The 24749-nt window shown below is 37.8% G+C and overlaps 1 protein-coding gene across 1 annotated transcript in view; it reads right to left on the minus strand.

Annotated features, from left to right (window-relative positions):
* Positions 1 to 24749, minus strand: part of IQCM (IQ motif containing M) — a 179679-nt gene that overhangs the window by 43467 nt on the left and 111463 nt on the right. Inside the window, 6 exon segments of the mRNA XM_074905949.1 lie at positions 670 to 813; positions 2143 to 2323; positions 2833 to 2905; positions 12182 to 12236; positions 12523 to 12528; positions 18353 to 18429. Of these exon segments, the coding sequence (XP_074762050.1) occupies positions 670 to 813; positions 2143 to 2323; positions 2833 to 2905; positions 12182 to 12236; positions 12523 to 12528; positions 18353 to 18429 (536 nt within the window).

Below are 24749 nucleotides of genomic sequence, written 5' to 3' on the forward strand. Positions count from 1 at the left end.
GGAAACAGGGGAAATGAAAGCAGGTATAAAAAGTATTTCCATGAATAAAATGTATAATACATGGATTGCTCAAAAAGATCTGCAGAGAGATCTTCTTTAAAGAGACTCTCTAAACACACAAGTTATTTATTTAATAATGGGAGATGTTTAAGTGCTATTCCTTTCCCACACAGTCCCCCGAAAATACAACTGGGCAATAATACCAGGAAAAAAAGAATCTTGTCAAGAATGAATGAAAAGGGTAAAGTGTTAAGACAATTATGATGATAGTTTTGTACTTTCTCACCTACTATCTCATTACAAATCCTCCCTCCTGACAGTCTGTGGCACTGCCCATCATTCAGAAGTTACCAAAGTTACAGGCTAAGAACCACAACACGACACAATCACAGAGTGCAGCGTGCAAGAGATAAAATAGTTAATGATAACAGTTAATCTCCTCAACAACTGGCCAGGAGAATCTCTTTATTTAAGATAAACCCTACAGTTCTGTAGTGCCAGAATGAAACCTTAGATATGCAGCTGTGCATATGGAGACATAAAACCTTCCTTGCACCAAAAATCAGTTTAAAATAATTGTGTTGCAGACACAGAATATGACTTAAGAATAGGCAGAATACTGAAATGAAAATAAAAGATAATGCTATTAAAAAATGGGATGACTTACATTTTTTTCTTGTCCATCCACTCCTCTAATTCAAAATGGCAGAGTGATGTAGAGACATCCAAAACACCAGCTCGACATTTCCTGCAGGCTATCATTTTATGGTAGTAGCTTGCAACTGCTGGCAAGGATGGTCCATGACTTGTAGGCTGCAATTACAGATATGTTTCACTTTCACTAGTGCGAGAAACAAGTGAAGGGTGACTAAAGAAACAGATGAGGAGGTGGAACTGAGAGGTGTGCAGCATATAAGAAAACCTTTTTAAAAAGCAAGAAGAGATTCCATTCCTGTAAACTCATACAGACAGATACGTAAAAACAATTACTCCACAGAGCTGGTAAGGGATGATACTTTCCAAACATGATTGGATAAAACTGTTTTGGGATAAACACGTTTTATCCCAAAATAAAGTAGAAGACAGGGAACTATTTGAAATACTATCTGCACATAACCAAAGTCTTGGGGAAAGACAAGGTTCTGTAGCCCAGCAGAGGAAAAGTGGGACAGTGAAACTTGACAAGGTGAGAAACTCTGTGTTCAACATCCATTTTACTGGTTAAAAGTATGTTATGGGAAGAAAAATCCATACTTGTTTTCTACAGCCCAGGGGTAGATATCAAGAAATGCTGTCTCACCTCATCATTAACTATATCAGCATCAAAAACTTCCTCTCCTCCAGTATAAAAAGTGAAGGAATATTTTTAAAGGTTGATGATTGCCTAATAATATGACCTGATTTTTATTACCCTAGTTTAGGATTCTGGAAAACTAATAAAACACGTTGTTTAATGAATGATTTAGTTCCTACTTATCTGAATTAGGAACAAGTTTTCTTATGGTATACTTCTTAGGAGGCTTAGACATCACCAGAAAAACGATATCTGAACTGAGGCTACGCGGCCTCCGTTAGCACTCAACCTGCACTGTGCACAAGCCCTTTCAACTTGGTATAAACTCTGATAGAAGGCAAAAGTGCATATTATGGCATTCTAGTATGCAATTTCTCAGGAAATGGCATTTCATTTAGCAATACTAGATGACAAACATGAAAAGCCATAATTATACTATAGAAACCATGATGGGTTTTTTCAGTAATTGAAGCTTAAAACAGAGTGGAAGAAGAGTGCAGTGAACAGTCTGTTAGTTACAGCCTGTTTCTCTACCTGAAAAACTGCAAGCACCAGAATTAGCAGTACAATATGCATGTACACCAAGACTCTCTGAAGGCAGAGGGATCAAATATCCCACATGTCCTTCAGAAAACTAATAGAGAGCCTTCTTGAGATCAGGGGATGGAAATGGGTCCCAGCAGAGCACTCACTACCACTGAATTTTCCCTTAAACTCGAAGGTGCAGAACAGCCGTAACAGAAAGACTAGCTGCGTGGGGGTTTTTTTCATAGCAAAATAGTAACGACCAAGAATTCTTATACTCCTAGAATATAAGGGGTACATGGATTAAACAATCAATACATCACCTTCACCTTTACTCTCCTGAATGCCTTGTGCTGAAGACATCCTCTCACGTATTTTTGAATGCCAACTGCTTTAAGTACTTCTCTACTACTAGGATGCTTTCTACTACCACCACGAGAAGCTTCAAAGACTTTCTGATGAGATACACATTTCTTCTGAGTTTGAAGGTCAAGGTGTTTGTCACTACAAATCAAAGTACAGAAGATTCTTTTTTTTTCAGTTTGGTGGACAAACGCTTGAACTATGAATCAAAATTCTAGAAGACAAATTGTAATGTGCACCTAAAATAATTACAGAATCACATAGAATCCTTTTATTTACATGAATAGCTTGAAAAGATTGAAAAGGAACTGTTGGTCATTTACCATCTACAATTACAGAATTAGCATCCAAATCTGCTTGCCAACTGTTCTGCTGCAGCTGCGTAGATCTGCACAATGCCCATGGCTTTGTAAACTATAAGGATTAAGTTATTATTTTCAACATTGTTAACATTTTGAATTCCTATTCAACTGTACAGATTTTTTATAAAATGGAGAACACAGAAAGTCATGGTTTTTGTGAAAATACACTATTTCCAAAAAATTAATGTGAGACTAAAAAAAAAATAACTTGCCTACCAGCTCTTACAATTGAACTGGTAATACGAACGATATCAGATACACACACTGAAACCTTTAAGTGCCTCTTACATCTGAATGATAACTTTCATGGGTTTTATTAATGTGTAGTCATTAAACATGCCAGGAAATTTTGCCCCCCCACCTCAAAAAACAAAAAAAAAATTACAAGAACAAAACCAATCCTTTTCATAAGAACACACCAGGAAATGCTGTAGTAGAGATTTTCCTGTCAAAACAAGATAGCAGTAATACCAGAAAAGCCAAGGTATTCAATAACCATGTATTTGTACATGTATTTGCTACAGCAAAATTACAGTGACAGTAATTTTAAAACCCTAAAAGCTCTCAATTTTGTCCTCATACAGAATGAGTATAAAGGACCTCTGCAAAGTTTCACCTCTACTCAGTCCTCCCAACTGAGAAAGTAATCCAAATATATGTGATGAATAATCAAAATTCTAGATTTTGCAATTCAAGCACTGTAACTGGCAGAAATTTAAACCAAAACGTAGCTGAGGATCTTTCGCCGACCACATTTAGAGCTTTCTTTTTTTCTGAATTGTGCATAGAAATAGTCATTTTATAGTTAAGGTCATAAGTAGCTGTGTGCTGTAAAGTCAGTTGTAATTTTACTTACCACATCCAGATTGTGCCAAGACTAAACCAATCTGCTTGAAATATCATTGAGATGAAAATGTTTTTTGATGCCTGGTCTTAATTAAGGTGCTAGTCAGATAAAATGCTTGAGAAACTGAGACCTGAGTATTTATCAAAATTTTGTCTTTTACTGTTTTTTTTTGTTTGGTTTTGGCTTTGAGGTTATAATATATTAGGGGTTTTATAAACAAAATAACTTAGATGATGGATTTCTAACTGGTTATTTTCTGGTATTCTGTAGCACTTTCTCCCTCTAGCCAAGAGCCTGCAGGATTTTTCATCAGACCATTTTCTTATAATTAAAAAATATCATTTGCACTTATTCATCATTCCACTCTACGCCACAAAGACAAATCTGTTCCATCAATCTTGATCGCTCTACTGGCTAAAAAATCTTCCAGGTATTTCATATAACCTCACAGTATGGGACCACAATTTCACCACTCACTTATAATCTGATCCACCCTCTAAACCTTTTCCACTGAACAAAGAACTGAACCCTCTATCAGTTTAATTCCGCTCCATACCAGCAGAGGCTGTGCATTTATTATTTTCCACAGAGATCCTATCAGAGAACAGCAGCATTTTAATCTGCATGTAGGGTTTCAAAGAAATTGTTGTTTCCTAGGATGTACAGGGAACACTCTGAGTGGACTTGTCACCACAACTTTTTCTAGAGAGGTCTAGCCAGTTTGCAGGTGATGCCCATCTACTCTGAGACATGAGAATATGCCAAGCATAAGGATATTCTGTGCCTACATCTGTGCACTGATCAAACTGACTGTCTTTGAAGATCAAGGAACAACATTATGTCAATATGGACAGGAAGGGAACGACCTGAATTATCAGATACATGGGTATATAGAATATACACAGTACTTCTATAGATTATTTCACAGAATCAGCTAGATTGGAGAGGACCTTGGAGCTCCTCCAGCCCAACCATGACCCTCCCCCTGACCGTTCCCAACTCCCCCAGATCCCTCAGCGCTGGCTCAGCCCGACTCTTCAACCCCTCCAGGGATCCCGGGGACTCCCCCCTGCCCTGGGCAGCCCATTCCAACGCCCAGCAGCCCCTTCTGCACAGAAATCCTTCCTCAGAGCCAGCCTGACCCTGCCCTGGGCAGCTTGAGGCCATTCCCTCGGGGCCTGGCGCTGGGGTCTTGGCTCCAGAGACTCATCCCCCCTCTCTGCCCCCTCCTGGCAGGGAGTTGCAGAGGGCCAGGAGGTCTCCCCTCAGCCTCCTCTGCTCCAGACTGAACCCCCCCAGTTCCCCCAGCCGCTCCCCAGCAGACCTGTGCTCCAGACCCTGCCCCAGCTCCGTTGCCCTTCTCTGGCCACGCTCGAGTCATTCAATGGCCTTTTTGGGGTGAGGGGCCCAACACTGAACACAGGAATCGAGGGGCGGCCTCCCCAGTGCCGAGCCCAGGGCTCAGATCCCTTCCCTGTCCCTGCTGGCCACGCCAGTGCTGACACAAGCCAGGATGCCGTTGGCCTCCTTGGCCCCCTGGGCACACTCTGGCTCATTATCAATCCCCCCCAGGTCCCTTTCTGACTGGCAGCAAATTTCTTTCCAAATTTTGAGAAAAAGTTTATCAGAGGCAGTTACCTATGTTGGGAAGGCAGGTCCCATTGTGCTATCTCCCAGAAAGGAAAGTTTGAAATGTTTTCTTCGCATTGTTTTCAGATTTATTTCAAATTCTAGACATAGTTTGACTTTTCAAGCAAGAAGCTCAGATCAGTATGTAAACTGAGGTAGAGTCAGGTTATTCGGGGAAGGCAGGGCACTCAGATGGACGGAGAGAAAGTCTCACTAAAATCAACAAAAAATAATTATTTTTTTAAAGGTGATGTTTTTCAGAACAATTCTGATTTTGTAAACATTACGTTCTTTTTTAGACGTACGATAAAAACGATATGAAAGGTAGAGACAAGTGGTGGTTTGAAAGATTGAGTGTACAATCAAAGCGTCACTTAGGTACAGCAGCTGTCTGCACTACAGATGTCTTTGTAAGATCAAATTCATGCTGCAGATCTGATGGCAATGCATTGAATGGCTCTTCCTACTGAATTATACATGGGGCGCTTTTTTTTTTTTTATAATATCACAATTTAATTTCATGCAATTTACATATTCTGATTAATAGTGTTGTGGAAAGAAATATTTCATATGCTCTGGCACTGCTGTATAAATAATGATTATATCAGTATTTTGTGCTTTTCTTAAAGATTAATTTATTTTAAGGTTGTGTTCAAGTTACACTGTTCTTTTTCTTACATGCCACAAAAAATGCATACTACGCTACCTCTTGCTTAACGTGATTTCTCTCAGTTACGCTAACAATAACTTTTACAGGAAAATTTGATGGTTTAATACAAGAAAACAGCTAAACAGGAAAAAAAAAAAAGTGGGTTTTATTTATTAGGTGTTTAGAACATCATGGAGAAGAGCAAATAGCGAGCATGATGTTTGAAAAGGAATTTCTATTAAACAGTTTATCTGCATTAATATATATTCTATCACTTACAAATTTCAGTTCAGATAATGCTACTAATTAGTTTTGGCTGATATTGGAGTATTTTGTATGCCCCATCTATAAAAGCTGTTTGCCCATCTGTTAATAGGTTGGAAGTGATTAAAGGACACTTATTTTGGCTGTTGCAAAGGCCAAATCATTTTAAAGCTGCAAATATGTGACAAAATCAGCTAAAGGTTTGCCAAGATCAGGACCTGATTTTCTTAAAGCGTTGTGGTGTCTGCTTCCTTTCCCTCCTGCCTAAAGTATCTCTGAGCTTTCAGTGTATAAAAGCAAAAATTCAGGCTGCTGTGATAGGCCACACCTACTGTCAATTTGTTTAAAAAGGGGTCTTAATAAACTTTGTATGTTTTTCAGATCTTGAACTAAAAAGCATTTCTGCTGTTTGTATAATAATTTTGAAGCATTGCTTCTGAGATCTTAACTAAAATGTGGCTTACAAGAGTACTCAGTATGACTGTGTTTTAATAGCAGTGCCTTCCCTTCCTGCCAATTGTTTCATCAGTGTGCATAAAAGAACAGGAAATCATGAAATAAGCGAATATGGAAATGTCAGAGGGAAAAGAAGGCAAAACGAGGGTGAAGAATCTGAATGAAAAGGACGGTCATGGACAGTGAGCTGGGAATCAACAGCAAACCAGAAACCCTAATGGCAAGAGATTTATGTGTGCCATTATTGCGAGATAATTACAGACTTCGCTTCCATCTGGAGAAGAGAATTTCAGTCGTATGTTTAACTTAAACGACGACAAGAATTAGTCTTTTACGGAGAGCTGGAATAACTCCTGTGGCCTACCTGAAAGCAAACCTCACACATTAAATTATACCCTGCTTTTTTCTCCATATGCTTAATGCTTTACAGTATCAGGGCAGAACCTAAACTGACCCTTACTCTAAATGAAAAGTAGCAGTGGAGTTGGGAAAAGAGTATTCAAACAGGTATTCTGGTTTGTCTGCAAGCCCCTGAATAATTCTTTTCCTTGACTGGATTTGAACTGTAATACCAAAGAGAAAAGACCTATAATAACTAACCCTAGACTTATTTGCTTCATCTGCAAATTTAATTTTACAAATGAGCAACATAAAGTGCTACCAACATACATTAAAGACATACCACCTGCTTCGTGCTATTTTAATGGAAAATCTGTCAAGCACTTTCTTTAATGATTATATGTCTTAAAAAATCAACAAATGAAAGGATTATCACTGAAATCATATTAATCTGCAAAGGATTAACAGCCTACTGTTGAAAGACTCCATGAACTGCAATAGGAGAGGATCTGAAATAAAAAATGCAAAGAGCTTTTCACATAAATAGTGCAGAAAGATGGTAGAGGTTGAAGCAGCACAAGTGAAAATGGACTGAAACAAAGAACAGTGATGTGAATCAAACACTTCAGCATTGAAAATAAAACAATAGAAATGCTATAAGCTGTAACGTCCTTACCACCTGCATACAGTTTACTCATTTTCTTTGTAAGTATCTGGACCATTTGCACTCTCATTATAATATTAAAGAGATTTAGATACATTATCTGAAATGTCTTGTTTAAAGAATGAAAGAGAATTTTATTGAGCATATGAAACACTGAGAACGAAGTCTTGATTTTCTACTGATGCAGTCTTCTTTAAGGGTAGAAAGACCCCCACAGTCTATAAAATACTTTATCTTCAACAGTGCACAGCTTAGCTTTTAGAATTTCACAACACAAATAGATTGTTTTATTTCTCTGTTGTATTTTCCCTGCCTGTAGGATATTAATGAAATCATGGACAGGTATTTCTTGTTATTTAATGGCCAACAGAGTTCATTTCATCAAACCTCATTCGGTAGTTATCCATATTTATGAAGACACTTATGGATGTGTTTGATTTCAGCTTTAGTAGGATTTAAGGATATGCTTAAAGTTAGGCGCATACTTAAAATGCTATGCTGAATTTGGATGAAGGCAATTGCATGCTTACCTGAGCTAAAGTTAAAATTAAGCATATGCTTAAGTATTTTGTTGAATGCAGATGGAGTGCTGAACTGGAGCCCAATGATTACTCATAAGTGTCAGTATGTTCTCAATCCAGAAATTACCACTTTACAAATAAAATCTGACGATACGCATGTACATAATCAATGTATGGCTGAGTAGAATTTTGATGACCAGCTAATTACAATTCCTGCAGACATAAATCAAGAAGGTGATGAAACACTGCTTAAACTCAAAGATACATCCCGAACTATTCAGCCAGGATGTACACAGAAGACAAACTATGACAGTAAAACAACATGGAGGCATAAAGACAAGCCTTAAGGTCATGCACAACAACAGCCTTCACTTCCAGTTGAAGACGCCACTTTCAGCCTCAGTGGGCTCAGTTTAGTTGGTCCTAGGGCCTTGATACTAAAATTTGCCTGGTTTCCTGAGGCTGCAATGATGTTAATGGGAAGTTAATATACACATCAGACAAAGAGATCCCGTTCACACAGAAAAACCCAGAATCACCGTTCTGAGGTTTTGCAGCTTAATGACGTTGAGAATCCATTGATTCTACATGGATAAAGTGTAAATGGATGACTAAGACCTATTTATATTTTCTAATGCCTTTATCAGTTTTCAATTTAATTTCAAAACAACCCCTGAGAAATAAGTTGAAAATAAGTACATCAGTTTCATCTGTTGTCATTTTTACAAAAGACGAATAGGAAAAAAGCACCTCATATTCCTCCTTCCTGACTTGACACTTGATGCAGCGCTCTTCTTTTTGTTGGCTTGGAAGTCTACCTTAATCTGGAAAGGCAGAAGAAAGACCGAGTGAATTAGATAGGTAACACCTAAAACAGCTCATCACTGCCATATATTTCAAGCACTGTACATATACTTTAAAAGGTTCTAAATTTAGACAGGACTTACAGCTTTACTGAGCAAAACTAAAAAGTTCAAAGAAATAAACCCAACCTAATCACTAACAGCAAATGTTAGGGATGAACCTAGCAATACTTTGCTTTAAGCTCAGATGTAGAGGTTCAAAAAGGGGAAATATTGCTTTCCCTTTTCCGTCTCCTCAGTGACTACTGTCTGTTCTGTTACCTTATAATTCTAACAGTGTTTTCATTTAATGATTTGTGAAAACACAAAACCTACAAACATTTGCTATCACTTGTATAGACCAGGGTGTTTGGCTTTTGTTGTGATGCATTTCTGATCCGAGTACATCTTAAAAAGGTTACATCATCTGTAAAAGACTCGGAGAAAAGAAAAGAAGAAAAAAGGAACAACCCAGTATATAACTGAAGCGTGCAAGTATAACCCCCTCAGATGTCCTTGCCATTTTAATTCCCATGTTCCTGAAACACAGCGATAAACAATGAGTGTTAAAGAAATCACATCAAAATACCACCCATCCCTATATGCTCTTCCTAGCGGCGGCCAACAAAGGAGTATGGGCAGGCATAACAAACATTCACCCCCATTATAGACTTCCGATTATCAGCAGTTTAGAGACTGAGCCAGAGGCAGCATCTATACCCGCGTGTTTAAAAGCCACTGAATGACCAATCAGACATCAAACTGTCTAATCCATTTTTGATCCCTTTTCTCTTTTCAGAAACAACACCTGTGGCTGCCAGATCCATGATTCAGTTACGCATTATATGAAAAAGATTTTGGTATTTTTGTACTAAATTTGCTACCTGAGGGTTTCATCAAGCCCCTCTAGTTCTTGAGCCAGAATAAAATATATATTATTCTTTATTAGCCTTTCCCATACTTTCAAGATTTTGTTCCTGATCTATTACCTCTGCTGCCTAGACTTCGTGATAGTGAATCAATGGATGGTAAAATGGTACATGATATACACTCTCAGTAAATACAGCATGAAACATTTTCCCACCTGATGATTCCCAGCTCATTTAGTCTGTTTTATGACAGAAACTATTCCACACCTCTGACACTCTAGGTACACAACCTTCTAGATTCCTATTTTTTTTAAGGATGGTATGATTAGCATGTGATATTTAAGACATGGGTGTACTATGGGTGTGGTAAGAACTCAATCAGCAGCCAGCTATACCGGTAGTTTGATATTCTTAGTAAATTCTGATCAGATTGTCAGCAATACAACTGCTCTCAGGAGTCTTGGACCTGAAGGATTCAGCCAGCTGAAGGAAGGACCGCATGCCTGACAGGTGACTGGCTCCTACCCACCTCATGAAAACGTTGGTTGCAACGTTTCCATGTATCTTTGGCTACCTCGTGCTTCAGATCCTGCTCCCTAGCCTCGTTTACTCAAACTAGAGTCTCATATTCAACTGTACACTAGCCTTGCCCGTTACCTACCACCTCAGACCCTACCGTGCTCTACGGGCTTCCTGACACTTCAGCCCAGCTCCCAGCCATGCTATTCTCCCAACACTTACACGGATTCTTCCTCTGACCCGATTTGCTTGGCTTGTGCCACTAACTCCTGACTGTAGCCTCTCTGCTCTGCTGCCTGCCTTGAGGAACACAGACATGGTGACGTTTTCTGCTCTTTGCCTTTCCATATCCAGCCTCCTACTGTGTTTTATACTCCCTCTGGTTAGCAATTTCAGACAACTAACCACAATGATTCCAAGTTTCTGCCTGTGTGAAAATGCCAAATTCAGGTGTATGTGCATAGAGTGATTCCTTCCACCAAACGTTTTCATTACTTTTCCAATTACCAGAATGTTTTGATGAACGAATAACAAAACATGGTTTTGTTTGAAAAATCAGATGTGGTACATGCTAGATTAATGTTGGCAATGCATTAAGTACAACTAAACCACTGTTTCAAGCATTCTATTTAGCAAGTCTACCCACAGAGCCTGAATGCTAGACACTGATTATCATTTTTTAATCAAAGAATGCAGGTTTTAAAGGCTGCAAGTCAGTGCACTGACTCGTATTGCAGATTTCAAGCAGTGAGGTATGAGTTATCCAACTGTTAGAGAAAAATAGCCTTCTTAGGAGGCTGCTAAGGCTCTTCAAGCAATTGCTATTGCAAATAGAAGACCTGGATCTGTACACCCTTGTATATTTTGAGCTCATCAGCCACCAGTGTAATTAACTGTTATCTGGTGGGAGAGATAAAATGCCTGCACATGATCAGGAATAGTGTTATTTAGTACCTCATTTTATAGGTGCAATAGTTCTTTGGTTATTTATTTATTAAGTTCTGTGTCACTGTTAGGTAGTCATGTCCAGTTTGGTTGGCTTTTATACTAGCTTGCTGTATTTTGGTCTTTGCTTCTGGTTTTGATCTAGGGATCTGAGTCCTGGAGTTGTTTCCCCCGAATCTAGAATGTTCATTTCAAAAATGAACATTTTGAGAAGATAAACCTTCAATCAGTAGACTGCTACACATAAGGCTTAATACAGCTGAGAGAAAACTATTTTTTCACCTTACTTTCTTAAGTATTAAGTATTCTTTCTTAAGTAAGGTGTATATTTTACCTTACTTTCTTAAAGTAAGTTGATGACGGAGCTTGAAGTGTGTTCCCTTTCAACAACAAGGAAAATCGTATCATCAATCCCTGGGAAGTGGGAGGTAAGAAATACACACAAAGGTTCTTTACAATTTGCACTCTCCAGGCTATTTGATACACTGCTATAACAAAGGAGTCAAATGGCTTTATCTTCTCAGAATCTGCCATATAAAACAGTGCAGTGAAGCATGTGTTTGATTCTGAATGAGCTGTTCCCACTTCACACTATGATAAGCCACTTGCCAATTGAGTTCAGTCTTCTGCCTCCCACTTGCAAAAGGAATTTAATTGGCTGTTACAGCAATCTGTATTCTGATAAGGTTGCTGAGAGAAAAAAAAAAGTTTAAAAAAACCCCAAAAACCAAAATAAAAAAATCCATCCACACCGAAACTATCTCATCTGAAGACCTCATACGGTATTTTTCTTCCACAGCCTTCTGTTTGTGCTGGTCCACCATCTCAGTGTGTAGCGACCCTTCAAACAGCCATTCCTCCCTCTAGATTTCCAATTTTTACCTAAGGCCATCCAAAAGTTCACAATTCTTTTCCTTTATTTCCCAAACTACTTTTCCAGTCTCCAGTATGTGGTCCAGTAGGTTGCATGCGCTTTCATGTAAGGCTTCCTCCCTCCTTTGAATTCAAAGTTTTATTCTGCCTGAGACAAGGGTGGCCTGCAATAAAGACCTTGCTTCCACTTCACAAGCCACCTGTTATCTTCTTCACCAACCTGCCAACTCCTCTATTGCTTCCCAGTCCTGCTGCTCCCCAGCCCACTGTGCCATCTGCACAGCAGGAATTCAGAGATAAACTTACAAAGTGTTAGAAGTCTCAGCTTTGTCTCAGAGCCGGTACTGCTTTGTGAGCAGAATAATTATTCTGGAATAAAAGTAACTTTTATTTAAGAATAATGTCAGCATGGAAAGCTACTCCAGAATTGGGGATAGCAAATGAATTTATTCCATTCTTGCTCTGCTAGTCTGCTTCCTCTTTTGTACAGGGCCCAAGATGTGTTTGTGAACACCTTAGATTTTCTTACAAGGACGGGATATATATGGATACAACAATTACCTTAATCTACAAGAAGAACAAAAAAACCCTCTCAAAATACCAGTTAAAAATTTCTAGCAATTTTTGATAGTAATTTTTCCAGCATTTCTGAAATTGTGGAGAAGCTGAAATGCAGGACTCTGATGACTCGTGACTTCTGTCCCAAAGTTTAAAAACAAACAAACAGACAAACTTTTGTAATAAGACTACAGTTCACTGCAGCCCAGAAGAAACTGGATTCAGCGTCATATGAAAGACTGGAAGAGGTGACTCGGCTGCAGCCAGAGAAAAAAAATCAGTCCAGCTATTATAGTTAGCGGTACTATGCCCCAGAAACTCAAGACATTAGTCTTGCTCCCATAATGCTGGACACTTCTTAAATACAGTAAGTATAGAACAATTACTCTCTCAGATAATTCACAATCGCAGTAAAAATCAAGAGACAACAGAGGAATACAGACAGATGAAGTAACACAAGAAAACAGTGAAGCAACACAAGAAAACACGAGAGGCATGATACAGGGTTGTCACAGTACATCAGGAGCTTAACGGTTATTACTTACAGAACAGACAGTGTGGTAAAGGTTAATCTTAAGAATGAATGTAAAGTGCATTAAAGAGGTTGTTTTGGACCATCTACAAAGAGTTTCTGCCAAGCCTGCAAGGTAGCACAGGAAAAACACCTGCAGTTGCATGCTGGAACATTGTAACTGGCACCATTCATCAATGGGAAGAATAGAAGCTGATCATTCTATTGTGAATCAGAGATGATAGAGTGGAAAAGGATGTTTCATATTTTGTTCAATTCAGATTATTATGGTATTCTGTCTAAACTGGCGAATTTGAACCATGGAACCACTTTGCATGATAAACAGTAGAACTCTTTATCAGCCTTGAATCATAATGCAGAAATGGGCAATTCACAGCTAGATTTGAAAGAGCTTTCGATTTAAATAACTGTCTCCTATTTTAGGTCAAGTGCAAAACCCTACTAAAGTGCAAATTGCAAGCAAACCAAGCTATCTCAGCTCTTAAAACACCACAGCTATATCCTGTCTCATCCCAAAGAAAATAAAACAATAATTCAAAATAACGGCATTCTGGTAATGTAACACCTTGTCTACAACCTGTTCTTCCTCACGTGTCTTTTGGGGAAAGATTTTATTAGGCATATTTTAAAGTTTAATGAACCACGCTCACTTTTTTTGTTTCTGTTAATTTTTCAGAGAATACATGGAAGCCATTCTGAAACAATACCCCTAGTGTATGTAAGCAAAGCTACAGGCACTTTCTGAGCACACTCACCGTTCTATCCAGATTCATGAGCTACCGTGATCCCTGTTGCCTTTTCTCTTAAAGAGAATGCAATCAGACATGGATTTACTCTGCAAGGTGATTTTCTATCACGTGAAACATTCAGTAACAAAGACGTCTTTGTGCATGACGTGTTTACTACTTCTTCTTCCCCACCTCTTGTTTGCACTTTAATCCAGGTTAGCTTTTCTCGGGAGCTTAGACGTTGTAGTTGGCTTTAATCAAATAAAAATGCCATGAAGCAAGGACATAAGTTTACATGGTAATTTACCTACCAAGAACATAGGTGTTGCAAATAGAAAGCTGAATTGATGTTGAAGATAATTGAAAGGACGTGCCCCAGATTCAGCGGTGAACACAACGTACCTGCATTGGCAATACAGGCCTGTCATCAAAACCTCTTTCAAGAAGGCAGCTTAGCTATGTTTACCTATACAAAGCTAGTACTGTCTTCTCTTTGGATAATGTCTCACTTATAACTTCACGTGGCATCTCAAGATTCTGAAGTTCAGAACAAAATCAAGAGATTCTACACAGTGGCTAAGGCATTTACTTGGGATGCTGGAAACTCATATTGAATAAAATGCCCTGAAAGAATCAGCAAAGTGATTTCAACTTCACTTTTTCACAGCCTACCCAAAACCCCCTCTGCATGCTTGGTTTCATGAGAAGGTTAGAATTTCTGGTTTTCTCCTTTCCTCCCCACAGCAGATATTCCAGGCCTGAGAAATTCTCCTTGACAAAAATGTCATTGAAACTCATTTGGGGGGGGGAAACATTTCAGCTGTAGAGCTTCAGGATTTACCTAAAGTCAGCATATATTTTTTCAGTCCTTTGCTCCTTGTAGAGGAAATGCTGGCTTATCCTTACTGGAAAAAGCACTTTTCAACAAGCACTACACAGTAAAGTCAGCCCCTGTTCCTAATGCAAGTGTTTGCAGTGCAGCAGGAGATACTCTCTAAATTCTGTAAACTCACCCCAGGACATAGTTCCTCAGCAATGTATGCTCATGACACAGTCCTTCCTTTCACTCCTTCCGTGAAAGTAGCATTCCATGCTTATCTCATCCTTAACACCAAGCAAATTTAATAATCAGGAAGCTCTTTACTTAATGAAAGATAAAGTCAGGCATTTTGATGAAAGATTAGAAAAAGCACGCTACAAATAAATATAAAATGCAATTTTAATTTAGACTTAATGATCAGATGCCTCTGTAGGCAAGAGGTAACCTGTTTTATCTAGATTCCCCAAGATTCTTCCATCCTGTCAAAGCTGAAAACTTACTGCATTCAGCAAAACTATTTCTTCTGAACGTTATTCTTGATCTAAAGCTGGACAAGGACATCCCATTTGGGTTTTATTTCTCTTTTTTCAATTTTTTTTCCATACTGTTTTTTAAATGTGAGTGTAGTCTGAGGGCTTGGCACTCTCCCTTGGGAAGGCTTCCTCAGAGATGTCTGCACATCATCAGCTAAGCAAGGGTTACTTCACCGTCATTTCATACATCTCCAGGATTCTTCAGTTAGCACCTTTATTGCGGCTTAAATGATAACATAAATTCCTAGGACGTTCCAATTGTGAGAATACTCTTAAGGTTGAATGTTACATCTTGCTTTTAGTCACTGTCAGTCTAAACTTATCTCTTCTGCAACAAGACTAAAGATGACATCTTTGGGCACACCATTAATATTGACAACAGACTTAGGAATACAATAGTGTCACTGAACTATCTCTGGAGACACACGGCCACCAGCCCTGTCCCTCTAATCTTGAATCGTTTTGACTGATCAGTGCTGTTTAACAAAACATTTAATGAAATATTACCAAAACAATCTTATCTTCAGTAAGTCTATTCCATACTGTAAACTAAATTTTAGACTCAGGGTCTTTACTGATGAATGTCCTCCAAGAGATCTTTAGACATTCACACTTTCTAGTGCAGTTTTCAAACCAGAAACAACAATACTGAATCACCACTTTGCAGATTATTTCTGAGGCCACTTGTAAAATACAAAGTTTAAGATGGAGAACAAGTAAATCTCAAAATACAACCACGAGTTGTTTAGTATGCATAGGTGCACAGTTATTTACCTTTTCGAGCCTATTTTTTTTCAAATACAATAAAAAATTAATTTTAGCCAGGCAATTTCTTACATTAGACCAGTTCTAACTCCATTTTAGTTCCTAGCTGTGGTTTGTCATTTTTTGTAAGTTGGGTAAGGAGCTGAGTAAAGGAGAGCCAGTGGTGCACTGATCTAAGCAAGAAAATACGGGTTAGCAGGACATTACTGGTGGATTTCCCCCAAAATCTGTGTCACTAGTGAAGATAATAATACTTCTATTAGTGTTCAGCACAGAATAAGGGAGTACTAGTGAAGTGACACGCAGTTGGAATACAGCACTAAAAAACCTGGAAGATCAAAGTGTCATATAGGAAAAGAACAACTAGATGATATTGTAGACTGGAGTTACAGAAACATAGTGAACAGTAAAAGTGCAAGTTGATAAATTGATTAATGAGAAGAAATTCTATACAAGTTTTTTACTTAGAGATAATGGTGGAGGAGGAAGACCTGGATGTCTCATCAGTTTTCAGCACGACAATTAGCCATAGCTGAGTAGAAGTAAATTTGATCCTAGAAATATCAGATGAGGAAAAGCTTAATGCTACTCTGCAAATTCTTATAATCTGTATCGCTGTGGTCACTTGACATTCCAGGAAGGTGAATTCTGACTGGCTAAAGTGCAGAGAAATGGCCGTTAGGACAATTAGGGCAATGAAGAGTGTCTCATATGAGAGGAAAAAAGAAGTAGTTTCACCTTTTTCAGCCCAGAGAGGCAAAAGCTGATAGTGGACACAATTGATTCAGGCAGGAGTGGGTGTAAAAAGTCAAGGAGGGAGAAGAGTTATTAAACCAAATGGCAGTGTTGACAAAATAAAGAGTAAGTACAAGCTGGACTTGCCTAAATTTAGGATGAAAACTGAAGGTTTCTGACCACCCAAGGAGACGAGCTGTTTTTCCATGGAAGTAGTGGGACCAAAAAACCCCAAAAATTAACTAGGTGAAAACTAATGCTTAACAAATATCTAAATGGCACAGTGCCTACACCAAGGTCCTGGATTCATTAGGTGAAAAATACCCTTATCAGTCCAAAGTCGCTCTCTGTGGATTAACTGACTGTCAGGACAATTTACAAAGAGAACTGAATTACAGTACAGAAAGAAAAGTTCTTGTTTATACAAAGCCTAGGTTCATAGTGTTTTCCAGAGAATATGGAGAACAATTATCTGACTCTGTCTATCTGAGGATGACTCATTTAAAAGTAACTATCATTATAAGATGCTTTTAGGGATAACATCTCTCAATTGAAGAGGTGCTAGAATTTCAGCTGTCACTCTCCAGAATCCTGTCCAACTCAATTTAAGCTATCAAACTTTCTCTCTTCTTTTTTTTTTTTTTTTTTTATTCTGCTTTATTAATATAGACACTCCTTCTTAAGAACAGAAGAAATATTTAAAGAAAAACAAAAACTTCCACTTTTGTTTCTTGCAAGCCTTTCAGTCTTCACAAGTGTTTTCCACCAGGTTAAAATATGTTTAAAATTATTTTATTAAATAGTATGACCTATTCATTTCTAAGGTCAAACGGAAAACTTTAAGTAGGGAAGTTACCTTCAACAGCTGCTTACTACCTTAAATTACTTTTAAGATTTAATCTTTGTACCTCAAAACCATATAGTTTCTAAATCTTGTGTATAAAATGTGTAAAGTTTTGTTAAATGTTTCTACTGCTTCCTGAGCTTTAGCTCGTTTTAACTACATGAATTTGAGAATCTAATCTTTGCAGTGTTCAGTATTTTTCATAAAATATTTGCTAAAATTACTATAAAGGTATGGTAATTTAAATTACCCAGTGTCTGCCTTACATTACATGAGGCTAGGTCAAACAATTTCAGATTTATTAGCCCATTGGAAAAAAATAGCTTACGTTAGCGTGTTGTAAAAATCAAGTTGGTGAAACAATGAGATAGCCATGAAGATTCATATACTGGAAATCAAATATCAGTCTCCCTGTCCGTCTCCATAAAGAAAGGGTATATATATGTAGATAAAGTTATTTCAGTTTTGACATTATCTAACACACGGTGACTATCAATGTTTAAAAGTCTGTGTACTCCAGCAATCCAGATATAGGGTTTGGTTTGAAACAGGGATCCATTCTTTGTATGATGGTGGTCTCTGTGGAACATGTCATATGCATGTTCATATGCAACAGACTTACACTCATGGAAGTTCTACTCATGGTAGTGCACCAATACTGAAGCATTGCTTTGTCCTTAGTAATAGACTCATAGTATCCATAATACTGAGAATTTTCTGGACCCCAAATCTTGGCTACTGCTCCAACTATTAACTTTATTCCCCTGTTTTGATAATAGCATTGTTTGTATTGTAGATCACTAATGTAGAAAGCAAAGTTCATCAGTAAACCCAAGAGCCGACCCTTCCTGATCAATGCTCTGCCCTTTTACATACCTCCTTGCCCTTCATGCTTTTTGGCCTCTCTTGGCTGTACTCCTTCAGTATACCTCTCCAGTCCTGGTATACTTTGCCTGTTGGGAAGAACGGTGTGTTTTTGAAAAACGTGTCATTTATCCAAACCACTTCACATTATTTATTTGTACTCAAGTTATTGAATTAGTAGTTTCAGTTCCTGGAAGTGGACCTGACATCTGCTTCCTACCGAGTCAGCCAGGAGTTTCCATAAATCACTTCAAATATTCTCAAGCCTATGGTCTAGATCACTGACAACAGAACTAGTAAAACCTCTAAGTCTGCATCTCATTGCAGAGCTTTTAATGCAATACCAGAAGTATTTTCAAAAGAGAAAGCCTAATTTTTATCCAGATATCCTTCACAGAATGGCATAAAAACAGCTCTACATTCCTCCATCCACCTTACCATGGATCGAATTAGCATAGTTTCCTGTTATTCTCTTAAAGCATGTTGGTTGTAAGACTTACTGTTCTTTCATCTCCTGAAAATTACCTAACTAGTACACCTCTTTTCAGATCAGGGCTCGAACTGGGAACAAGGCTGCTCTGGAAGGTATTTTAAAGGGCCAGCCTGATTTCTTACAGAACTGCAGCTCTGCCACCGTCAGTATGAGTGCCTTGTGCCAAGTCACAACCTAGCTCTTGCTCTAATGTGATAATATACTCTAGCTTCAAAGTACTCGGAATGATAAAATACAATATTTTCTAAGAAAAACCTTCCCTAGCAACTTCAACTGCATTGAATTCCTGGCTCCTATACCATCTCATTTAATGAAAATGCATGCATTACTTAAAATCATGAATTGCCAGCTTACATTGTAAGATAAAGGACTTAACTATAAAGTTCTCAAAAACAATTAGATCATCCAATGCTTTTGTACAAACGAATGACTGCAAGCAGTTATTCCATCAGATAGCAGTGATTGTTTTGCTCTCTATATAATAACACGAATTTTAAATGGTAACATGCTTAACCCATAACACAGTAGTTTTGATGCCGAGGGGAGAAATAATGTTCTGCTCTAGATTTTGAAAAGAAAATATAACCTTGACTTCAGTGAGTGTACTGCAACACCGGGGAGATCAAAGGAGTTTGATAGCTCTTGCAGTAGATGTGACCATTTCAGAAAAATGGCACCAAATTTGGCTAATGAAAAGAAAATCTTAATTGTGCCAGTTTTGCCTATTATATCCACAACAATAGAAGCTGCCTTACTGAAAGAGGTCAGCAGTCCTTCTTGTCCAGGACTCATTCTCCAAAAATAGCAAACACTAAACACTTCTGAGAAAATTTTAATTGCAAACCACAGAGAGGAATCTCAAATCAACAGAGCTCCTTTCCCTCTCTGGATTGCGTGGTCTTCAGTCATGATGTTTAATGTCACTAGCACATTTTAGTGTTATAATTAATAATGACTCCAACTATTCTTGACATTTTTACATAAATAATTGCAAAAAGTAATTGCAGTTTTGTGAAAAGTACGGGGGTTTATTTTCTCTTTTAAACATCCCTTTGTTTTTCTGTTAGGAACAAGGGAGTACATGAAGATGGAATTCTCTGATGCATCTTTTCTTTACTATTTAGCATTCCTGAGGCATATGTACGTGTTTAAATGCCCTTTTTTTTTTAGTACAGTCCACTTTTCTGAAGATTTTTTCCAGGTAAATATTGTCAAGGGCTCAGACTGTAAAAGGACCATTCTGTTTCTGCTCTGTGCTTTTTGGAATGCTGTGACCAGGACTGCACACTATATTCCAGATGAGGCTGCCATCAGTAATTTATGAAGAAATTTTATTATTCTTCCTGCATTTGCCATATTAGCCCTTTACAACATAATGTGCTTTCTTTTATTTTACTGGTCACAACACATTTAATAGAACATGAGAGCTTAGCCTTCTACCCCAAACCAACATGGATGGTAGTCTCATGACTGCTACGAGCAGAGATGAGTTTCCTAAGTTACTCTGGACTGGATGACCTCGCAGACTATAATATGTTAAAAAAAACCCACAGCAAATGCTGCTCTATATTTGATAGAGCAGGCACAGCATAGCATTAGGGAACATGCAGCTCAGTGATGTTAAGCCTCTATATGCAAGAAGAGGATTTAAAGACACATCCCTTTCTTTTGCACCTTTTATTTATTTGGTTAAGCACGTTTCTGTTTTGTGGGATGGATTTTACAGCTTCTAACGCGGTCTGTAAACACTTGACTCAGTGAATCCACTGCAAAGTTGTGATTTGAGTCACTTCTAAAGACCTCAATCATTTAGGAAACAGTGCAGAGTGTTGTCTATTGTCTCTATTTGCATTCATCCCTCCACCGTGAAGAGAAATTATATCTGAAAAATGTCTGAGATACCTAGGTATGAAAGATAAAGAAGTCACGTACTGATCACAGTCAAACATCTTAATGCAGAGACGTTCAGAGGTGACAAAACGTTGGGGCTCTCTGCTTCAATCGTTTCTTCCCACAGCTTGGTAATTTGCTTTTCCGTTATGCACAACACCATTTCCTTTGGAACCTGAGAACTTAATAAATATCAGCAATATCAAAGAAGGATTGGTGAGGGAAAACCAATGAGTTTACATCCCTCTGCAATTCCAGGGACCAGTGAGTCAAAATTCAGTTTAAAAAAAAAAAAAATCAGATTAATATTCTGTACACCTTCCCAAATTCTCCGATACTTATTGAACTTTATCAGGTCCCAAATAAACTTCTCTTCTGAATTCTTATTGTGCTTCATTTTGATGTCAGGCATTTTTATTTAGCCCTTTTCCACAGAGAACATTTCTGTAAGGTCATGCAGGAGTACTTTTAACCTTCATGGACACTTTTTAAAGTCAAAGGCTGTTGCAGGAATCCTGTGAAAGGTTTATCTATGTGATCCACTAAATAGGTGAGAAAAGCCAGAGTTTAAACCAAGCTTCTCATAAAAGCACTCTTTTTCCCAGTTACCATTTCACTCCAAAAATGAGCTGGTGGAGGGAAGAGGAGGAAGTTGATGAAAATCCACAGCTAGCTAATGCCTTTTTAAATAAGACACTCATTTTAAATCTACAGTACTTACAAGCAATTATTAGCTAGAATATAGAATTAGGAGTTCACAGTTTATATATATAATTTAAAGGGGGGGGGGGGGGGCTAGTTTAATGATTTCGTGTTAGAGAATTAATTCAGACCATTTCAATTTATCTCTAAAGTCAGTCTATGACTGCTTTAAAACAGTGAACGGGGAAAATCTAGATTCCAGGATCTAGAAATATAAAGCAGTCACAGAACGCATGAGGTTGAAGTTTATATCCAACTCTGACATCTTTTACACTGCCTGGATAGCATAAATAAGACTGTGGCTCATCTGAACACCAAAACAGGAGATTGCACCCCCTGCTACATTGCAACTTCCATTATATTTATTTTAAATAAAGTTGCATAACAAGAAATAAGTATTTTCTGTATGTCTCCAGTAGCTGAGGCTGTAATAGAATACTTTTATGCAACTTTATAGAAATGTATGCAAATGCTTTATGTATATTTATGCATATGTATAGTAAGAGATTATATACATATATAAGAATTAAAAGCACAACTTCAGTGCAGCAAGAGAGTATTTAAATATTCCAGACTAAACATAACGTTATGATGTCTTTCCAATTCTCTGGTAATGTAAGATATAAAAGCATTCAAGATCTCATTAGAAACTTGTAATTTTTAAAGACACAATTTCATGCTAATAAATTCCTCTGTTACAAACTATTCTTGTTTTCAGAACTTCATCTCAAAATATATGCTGATTAACTTTTTGCCTTGACATGTGATTTTTTTGTGGGCAAACTTGAAAATGATACAAAAACTTAGCTACCTGTCGAATGGAATTTTGAGCAAATCTAAGGCCTTAACTCCCATATGAATCAACAGAACAACTAAAACCTGATGGGTTTTCCTAAAATATCCAGTGCTCATTTTGGCATGCCAAAACATTACTAAAGTCAGTCCTTTTAGCTTCAGTTTTGGTCTATTTTGTGAATGCATTCATTTAATTTGCCTTTGTCGGCGTGCAGAATGCAAACTTTCCAGGATGGGAGATACCTGTGCCCACATGTAGGTACAGCACTACCAGTGCAAAAATTACTGTTTTTATTCCCAAGCTCTTTCCTCTCCAAGCTTCAACCCCTGTCACTTCTACTCTCAACTTTCACGATATGCTACCTCCTTTGGACTGCTGCAATTTTCTTTATATTTACCTATGTAAACCAGTTTTAACTAACACATCATGACAGCGTTCATCTTTATTTTCTCTTGCAGATTTATATCCTTAGGCTACTTCTTACCGAGTTTTCAAATGCAAGAATTATGGTTTTGTAATCTAAACACTATAGAAATCCTCAGTACATTGATTTTATTTCTACTGATTTACAAGTTTCATTGTTACTGATTTACAGGTCGTTGCAGACAAAGCACTTGTGACTCTGAACTTGTTTTCTTTCTACTATTCTCTTTTTTCTCAACAAAAGGAGGCCTGTTACTCTTTCTAATAGTGCAGTTCCTGCTGGTAGCACACTTCCAGTGCCAAGTGGCCAATGTAAGATGCAATGATTCATGGTATAGAAATAGCTATTGAATCATCACTAATTGTACTTTTGGTGTCAGGTTCAGCAGCAAGAACAAAACTAATCCCCGCTATCCCACAGAAGTGGAACTGGTCCCTGCCAAACATGAGATATTTTCTAGAATTCATTTTTTGTGTATCACAGCCACGTTTTAAAAACCTGGTTACTTAAAATAAAAATATATTCTGCATTTCCTTTCATTAAAGTATTATGAAACTTCCTTCTATATTCTAAAAAGAAAAAAAAAAAAAGCATATTTAGCAAATAGTTTAGTATCTTTGGGAAAATGACAATTTGTTTACTAGAAATGTTCCAGACAGACTGTGAACAGAGAAGTATAAGGCTTCTGAGAGTGCACCCACAAAGGTTTGCTTTTCAGGGTTGATATTACAAGTAATTAGCTTGACATTTAATAAATGACATTTCTAAGAACTGCTAAAGCTGACTTGACGAGCAAACAGAACAACCTTGTTTTGTTTAGAAAAGGTAGTTGCATTGTTGCACATTTTATGTAGTGTTTTTGCCAGCTCGTGTTGAAAAACATCTACCTGCACAAAATACTTGAAATAAATAAACATGCTTTCTGTAAACTCAACTTTCTGTTATGGTGCTCTCTGATCAGCACAAACTCTGATAAAACCTTCTGTGGTAAAGCTTGTACATGCTGCAGCTGAGCAGGCCCATACTAGAGTTATCATACGTTTATCCTCAATTAAAGCTGTTTGGGGTTTTTAGGCATAAACAAGTCAGAGTGCATTTTACATTTTGGTCAAAAAACGCAGAAAATGCATTGAAATCCTTAAACTTTTCTGAGGCTTTAGAATTGAATTTGATATTGGCAAGTAGAGCAATGGCTTTGGAGGATCAAGAACGCATGGATTAGTCTGGTTATCCAACCCAGAGGATAGCTTTGTTTACATGCAACACATTCGAAGGGCACTTAGAAAACCACAGAAATTCAAGCAATGCATCTGAAATTTGGTCTCATTTCCTGCTTGCGTTAAGAAGAACATTAAGTGTTTATGTCATGATGGTCTCATCAGCTTTATTTTTGTGCATTAGAAACCTTGAAATCTCCTCCAAGAGCCTGTAATAGCAGAGTATCATTCACCCAGTTCAGCTGCTTGGTTAGCACACCCACACCTCAGCAGGGAAGAGAATGGAGTCTTCAACCTGAATGGCAGAAATCTAGTTATAAACAGGGTTCCCATACAGCATTTGCAGACAGCCTTTCTGACAAGGCTGGAGGTTTTTAGAGTTGTTTAGTTTGTTGGGGGGGTTGTGATGATTTTTTACTGGTTAAACATGGGCTGGGGCAGATCTACAAAGCTATCCTGTTTAAAAGGAAATGTGAGCAAAGCCACCGACCCTTTTTCTTGTTTGTTTGTTTTCCCCTAACGCCAGAGTTCAGCGATGACATGGTCTTCTGAATCAAGCAGCGGACCCGTCTCAAAACAGTATTAACATGTATCAGCATGTACACAAAAGTTTGTTTGAGATCTGGAGTACATAATGCATGAAAGAAAGACAAAATGTGAAATATTAGAATGAGTGAAAACAGTGTTGAATGTCCTATCTTCTGTATTCTTACTTAAGATTTTGGGACAAAAGCAAACACACACCTTTTTCTCTTACTTCCTTCACTAATTTCTTTTTTAACCTAAAGGAAAAAGAGCTCCACGAACGCAGAAAACCCTAAAGTGATACGAAAAATTTATTTTTTGGCAAAAGCAAAATAATCCTTAAAAAAGTGACACTTTCTCAA

The sequence above is a fragment of the Athene noctua genome, chromosome 4, assembly GCF_965140245.1.
Source record: "Athene noctua chromosome 4, bAthNoc1.hap1.1, whole genome shotgun sequence".
NCBI lineage: Eukaryota > Metazoa > Chordata > Aves > Strigiformes > Strigidae > Athene > Athene noctua.